Below are 7241 nucleotides of genomic sequence, written 5' to 3'. Positions count from 1 at the left end.
ATTATAAATAATATAATATTATATTATATATTATATATTTTTTTAATTCGGAGTCTCGCTCTGTCACCCAGGCTGTAGTGTAATGGTGCGATCTCGGCTCATTGCAACCTCCACCTTTCTCATGCCTCATTCTCATGCCTCAGCCTCCCCAGGATCTGTGACTACAGGTGCGTACCATCATACCCGGCTAATTTTTTTGTATTTTTAGTAGAGACAGGGTTTCACCATTTTGGCCAGGCTGGTCTTGAACTCCTGAACTCAAGTGATCCGCCTGTCTCAGCCTTCCAAAGTGCTGGGATTACAGGATTGAGCCAGTGTGCCTGGTCAAAAGTACTATATATTATTTCATGGGACAGGGTGATCTTATTAAATCAGAGGAATATAATGGCCAAAATAAGATAAAAAAATTAAATCACTGAAAAGGCAGAATAAAGGTGAAGGGGAGATGGTATAATATTGGACTATTTATATGAAAAAACAGTCAGAGAAAGAAGGGAAATTTGTAGCAATTCTCTGGGTATTTTGTGGTTTTACAGTTGTCTTAGCCTGGGCCAGTCCCTCAAATATTCTCAATCTCATGTTTTTTATCTACAACATTAAGAGAGTAATGCCAATCTACAGACCAATTTATTTTTAAGTATAAACAAAACTGGGCAAGTAAAAAACAATTTTTAAAAAGCCACTTTTCAGGCAAAATTAGTTTTAAAAAACTAAAAATTGCTAATTACTGACAGTATCTGGGGGAAAAAAAAAGTGTGTGTAACTAACTATATTTTAGACCCAGCTAAAGCAGAAAGGAACTTTGCAGCTAGCTAGAAGCTGAGTTGATTCCTGGGTTAAATGCTTGCTTACCTTGGAGACTTGTCGCAGCCACCTTAAGTATTCTGTGAAAGTATCAAAGCAAATGTAGTAAGTCTGGCTTTGGGGTCCAGAGGAGCTAAATGCTAAACAGTGTTGGTGCTTTTTCACTTCTTCTACCTATAAAAGCAAACAGAGAGAAGCAGAAATAAGTCAGACAGCAGAACCACTGATGTATTTCACTAACTATGTCTCTGATCAAGGAGCCTGCATGTATTTGCATCTTTCCCTATATACGTTACTCATTACTGAGAACTAAGTTCCTGCATATGATCGCCCAATTTGAATTACAAGGAAACCAAAAAAAAGAGGAGTTTTATCTTTACTATATTTCCCCACCACAGTGAAATTCTCCTCTTCCTGTTCAAAATTAGTCCAGACTCCCTTTCTTATTCTTCTAACCTAACAATAGGGTGGCTGGGGTTCTTACTTCCTCTTAGAAATTTTACTTAAGATTTTACGTAGGAATTTTTACTTAAGAAGTCTTCAAGCATGTTAAATAAGTATTGAAAACATTACTGTTAAACTGAAATTAACCTGAAATAAAACCCTACCATGAGAACTTTCAAGTCCTAATGATGCAGTGAAATACAGTCAAATCAAATTTCCACTCCTTGTAAGTTCTTCACAAGGGGAAAATACACACAAAAGTAACATTATACAAACTTCTATGTTTGGAAACTTAATAACAAACTTCTAAACAACTCACAGGTGAAAGGAGAAATTACAACCAAAGTTTTAAAACTCTTAGAACTAAACAATTACAGAAAAACCACATATCAAAATCTACACCTTGCAATAAAAGGAGATATATCAAGGGAAATTTATATATATATATATTTTTTTCAATTGAACTCATGTATCTTTTGATACTTATATTGGAAAAGAAGGTAGAACATTAATTTGACCGGCATGCACCTTAAGAACTTGGAAGGAAGCCCAGGCGAGTTGGCTCACGCCTATAATTCCAGCACTCTGGGAGGCTGAGGCAGGTGGATCACCTGAGGTCAGGAGTTCCAGACCAGCCTGGCCAACATGGTGAAACCCCTCTCTACTAAAAATACAAAAAAAATCTTACAGCTGGGAGCGGTGGTGGGCGCCTGTAGTCCCAGCTACTAGGGAGGCTGAGGTGGGAGGATCGCTTAAACCCAGGAGGTAGGCTGGGCGCGGTGGCTCACGCCTGTAATCCCAGCACTTTCGGAGGCCGAGGTGGGCAGATCACGAGGTCAGGAGATCGAGACCATCCTGGCTAACACGGTGAAACTTCGTCTCTACTAAAAATACAAAAAATTAGCCGGACGCAGTGGCGGGCGCCTGTAGTCCCAGCTACTCAGGGGGCTCAGGCAGGAGAATGGCGTGAACCCGGGAGGCGGAGCTTGTAGTGATCCGAGATCGCGCCACTGCACTCCAGCCTGGGCGACAGCAAGACTCTGTCTCAAAAAAGAAAAAAAAAAAAAAAAAAACCCAGGAGGCAGAAGTTGCAGTGAGCTGAGATCCGGCCTGGGCAACAGAGCAAGACTCTGTCTCAAAAAAAAAAAAAAAAGAACTTGGTAGAAAAAAAAAATCAAACCTCCAAACTGAATAAATCCAAAATTGAATGAAGGCTATGATAAAATAGCAAATGGTGCAATGAAAACCAAACATGTAAGAGAAAACATTAACAAAGCAAAATACTGATTCTTCGAGAAAACTAGTACAATTGATAAATCCTCTGGCAAGAAAAAACGATACATCCTCTGGCAGGAAAAAGAGAGCAGACACTTATAAATAATATTAACAATGAAAAGGGAGACAAAGCTACAGATTCGCCAGAGATTAAAAAGAGAGTATTATGAACAATTTTGTGACAAATTCTTAGAAAAAATGTTTTACCAATAGTACTAAATAAAGAAAAAACAAAAGCCTAAATAGTCCTATCAGCCAGGTGCAGGCTCACGCTTGTAATTCCAGCACTTTGGAAGACTGAGAGGGGCAGATCGCTTGAGCCCAGGAGTTGGAGATAAGCCTGTGCAACATGGCAAAACCTTATATCTACAAAAAAAAAAAAAAGCAGAAAAACAAAAGTTAGCTGGGTGTGGCAGTGCACACTTTGTAGTCCTTTGTAGTCCTACTCAGAAGGCTAAAGTGGGAAAATTGCCCAAGCCTGAGGAGGTCAAGGCTATGCTGACGAGTAACCACCACTGCACTCCAGCCTGGACAACAGAGTGAAATCCAGTGTTAATAAAACAAAACAAAAAATTAAATAGTCCCACAATTTTTTTTTTTTTTTTTTTTGTTTTGAGACGGAATTTCACTGCTTGCCCAGGCTGGAGTGCAGTGATGCAATCCTGGCTCACTGCAACCTCCACCTTCCGGGTTCAAGCAATGCTCCTACCTCAACCTCCTGAGTAGCTGGGATTACAGCCTTGGCCTCCCAAAGTACTGGGATTACAGGCATGAGCCACGCCTGGCCCCTATATAACCATTTAAAATACAGGAAGTTGTTTTTTTTTTTTTTTAATGTCTCAAAAAAATATCAGGCCCATATGGCTTTACAGGTAAGTTTTACCAAAGTTTCAAAAAACAGATGAACCCAAACTCATGCAAACTCATCCAGCCAACAAAAAATGAAGGAAAACACCCCAACCCATTTTATGAGGATAGTATAACCAAGACCCACATGAGAACAGTGACAGAAAGGAAACTTACAGGTAACCACAGTCATAAAGATTTATCTTGAACAAAATGTTGCATCAAAATCCAATAATTTATTTTTATTTATTTATTTATTTTAGATGGAGTCTTGCTCTATTGCCCAGGCTGGAGTGCAGTGGTGTGATCTCAGCTCACTGCAACTTCTGCCTCCCGGGTTCAAGCAATTCTCCTGCCTCAGCCTCCCAAGTAGCTGGGATTACAGGCACCTGCCACCGTGGCAAGCAATTTTTGTAATTTTAGTAGAGACACGGTTTTACCATCTTGGCCAGGCTGGTCTTGAACTCCTGACCTCGTGATCTACCCGCCTCAGCCTCTCAAGTGCTGGGATTACAGGCATGAACCACCATGCCCAGCCTTTTAATTTATTTATTTATTTATTTATTTATTTTAGAAAACCCAGTAACTTAAAAATATATATACATCAGGAACAAGGCCGGGCACGGTGGCTCACCCCTATAATCCCAATACTTTGGAAGGCTGAGGCAGGCGAATCATTTGCGGTCAGGAGTTTGAGACCAGCCTGGCCAACATGGTGAAACCCCACCTCTACTAAAAATATAAAAATTAGTCAGATGTGGTGGTGCGTGCCTGTAATCCCAGGTACTCAGGAGGCTGAGGCAGGAGAATCGCTTGAACCTGAGAGGTAGAGGATGCAGTGAGCTGATGTTGTGCCAGTGTGCTCCAGCCTGGGCAATACAACAAGACTCCGTCAAAAAAAAGAAAAAAAAAGAACCAGTTGAATTTACCTCAGATAAAGAAGACAGTTTAACATAATTAGAACTACAAAACAATTAACCACATTAATGGATTAAAGACACCCATACTATTATCCCCACAGTTGCAGAAAAAGCTGTTAGTAACTTCATTCAGGCTGAAATGAAGGATAAAAATTCTCAGCAAACTCAGAAAATAACAACTCACTTAAATTGACCAAGGGTATTTATCAAACATCTAAAGCAAACTTCAATGTTAATGATGAGATATCACTCTCAAGATCATTGATAAGGAGCCAGGTGCGGTGACTCACACCTGTAATCCCAGCACTTTTGGGAGGCCAAGGCAGGCAGGTCACCTGAGGTCAGGAGTTCGAGACCAGCTTGGCCAACACGATGAAACCCAGACTCTACTAAAAATACAAAAATTAGCTGGGTGTGGTGGTGGGCGCCTGTAGTACCAGCTACTTGGGAGGCTGAGGCAGGAGAATGGCTTAAACCCGGGAGGCAGAGGTTGCAGTGAACCGAGAATGTACCACTGCACTCCAGCCTGGGTGACAGAGAGAGACTCTGTCTCAAAAAAAAAAAAAGGAAAAAAAAGAAAAAAAAAAGATCATTGATAAAACAAGTAAGTATCTACTGTTTCTATTCAAACTAGATATTCCTACCCATAACAGTAAGACAAAAAAAAGGAAGAAACTTGTCATCATTTGAATATTATATGATTAGCTATACAGTAAACAAAAAAACCTATAGGCATATTAGAATAAACCAGAAAATTTAGCAAGATTATAAATCAATACTCAAGATCAATACTCAAAAACCAACTCTGTTTCTATAAACCAAACAGAAAATAGAATTTAAAAAAAATGCTATGTAAACAAATTGACAGATATCAAGCAAAAGGTTTCTTAGGGATGGAGAGGAGTGCGAAAGGGTGGGAGGAAAGAAGAATAAAAGGGTGGGAGGAAAGGAGAACAAAGGGACACCAGGAAACTTCTGGGAATAATGAACATGGTCACTATTTTGGTTGCAGTGATGGTTTAATGGGGGAATACAGCAGTAAAGTGTATGTGGAGAAAAAACACTTGTACACTGATGTGAATGCAAAATGGTACATCGACCTTGAAAAACAACTTGGTATCATCTTGCGAAAGTAAATGTGTATGTCCCAGAGCCCAGTAACTGTGCTCCAAAGTGTATACCCAATAGTAGTATTTCTCAAGGAGGTCATTATAGGAATTGTGGATTGAATAGTTCTTCATTGTCCCCTGTGCAGAACTCTCTAATACTCTGCATATTTTAATCTCTCTGCCTCTGCCTTTAAATGCCAAGAGTGTCCCCTGCAGCAAAGATAATGTTATTCACCAATCACTCTATCTACTTCTCCACATTTCTCAGACCCCTTGCAATTAAGGTGGAGTGATGTGACTAGTTCTGGCCAAAGAGCCACGGAGAGAAGTGGCATGTGTCACTTCTGCATCTAAACATACAAAGCCCATGAATGATGCTCCAGTTACCTCTTCCCTTGCCAAAGCAACAAAGGGAAGTATAAAAGAGCCAAGACTTCATAAGGCTGGGTCCCTGAACAACCGTGTGACAAAAGAAACTCCCACACCCTAAACCCACCAACCCACAACAGACACATAATATGAGAAATAACTGTTATGACCAGTCACTAAGATTGGGGGGAAAAGAGGGGTGTTACCATGGCATTATTTAAGCTTATATTAACTGATATGTTCACTGTTCAATCATCTGACCATCAAACATTCCTACATATAACCAAATGTCCCTCCAGCATAGTAACTCCACTTGGAAACTACTGTCTTAGAAAAAGTACTTGCGTACCAGGAGGCATATCAACATAAGACTATAGCAGCAACATTGTTTATAACAACAACAAACTGAAAGCAACCCAAATGTCCATCAGCAGGAAAATTACTTAAGAAATTATGAAAATTGTGGAATGTTTAGAGTAGACATTATAGAGAAATGAAAACCACATAAGTAACATGTAATCTTATTATGAAACACTGTATTAAGTGAATAAAATCAATTACAGAAGACCACAGCAATTTATCACTTTTATACACACCAAAAACAAGCAAAATATAGATACATGGTAAAACTTATTCAAGAAAGGAAAAAATGATGAATACACATTCTAGGACAGTGAATCCTTCTAGGGCTAGGGGAGGCAATGAGACATAAGTAAAGAGAACACAGGTAGAAGAAACACTGGTATTGATATCACTACAGTTCCTACATTCAGTAGTGATTAACAATTCAATTTATTATACTTCATAATTTAACAAATATTAATTAAAGTACAATATTATCTGGCCAGGCAGGGTGGTTCACGCCTATAATCCCAGCACTTTGGGAGGCCGAGGTGGGCAGATCACTTGAGGTCAGGAGTTCGAGACCAGCCTGGCCAACATAGTGAAACCCCGTCCCTACTAAAAGTACAAAAATTAGCCAGGCATGGTGGTATGCACCAGCAGTCCCAGCAACTCAGGAGGCTGAGGCAGGAGAATCGCTTGAACCTGGGAGGCGGAGGTTGCAGTGAGCCAAGATCGCACCACTGCACTCCAGCCTGGGCAACAAAGCAAGACTGTCTTTCAAAAAAAATAATAATAATACATTATTTAAAAATCTATGTTAAATTCTATAGGACAAGTTAAATATAACATTAAAACCACATAATATAAATGTATCTATTAAATACTCTTTCAATAATCAAATTTTGAGAGTTTTATTTAACAACAAAGCCATATATGTAAAGTAATGACCACGCTCAAGTGGTATGAAACCATAGCAATTATAACTAGGTTATGACTAATCTATCTCACTCCTTATTTCTAAATCTATAGCTCTTCTATATCTAAATTAAAAAGAAAAAATAAAACTCCTTTCATTTTTACTCTCAGTTTTTCTCTGACAACAGAACAGGATTTAAAAAAAAAAAAAAAA

At 39.2% G+C, this 7241-nt stretch overlaps 1 protein-coding gene across 1 annotated transcript in view; it reads right to left on the bottom strand.

Moving 5' to 3' along the window:
* Positions 1–7241, bottom strand: part of PHLPP1 (PH domain and leucine rich repeat protein phosphatase 1) — a 271957-nt gene that overhangs the window by 144630 nt on the left and 120086 nt on the right. Inside the window, exon 3 of the mRNA XM_017867150.1 lies at positions 853–978. Within this exon, the coding sequence (XP_017722639.1) occupies positions 853–978 (126 nt within the window). The remainder of the gene's footprint in view (positions 1–852; positions 979–7241) is intronic.

The sequence above is a fragment of the Rhinopithecus bieti genome, unplaced genomic scaffold (genome assembly GCF_001698545.2).
Source record: "Rhinopithecus bieti isolate Rb0 unplaced genomic scaffold, ASM169854v2 scaffold_2554, whole genome shotgun sequence".
NCBI classification, from domain to species: domain Eukaryota; kingdom Metazoa; phylum Chordata; class Mammalia; order Primates; family Cercopithecidae; genus Rhinopithecus; species Rhinopithecus bieti.
This window is presented reverse-complemented; position numbering and strand designations above follow the sequence as displayed.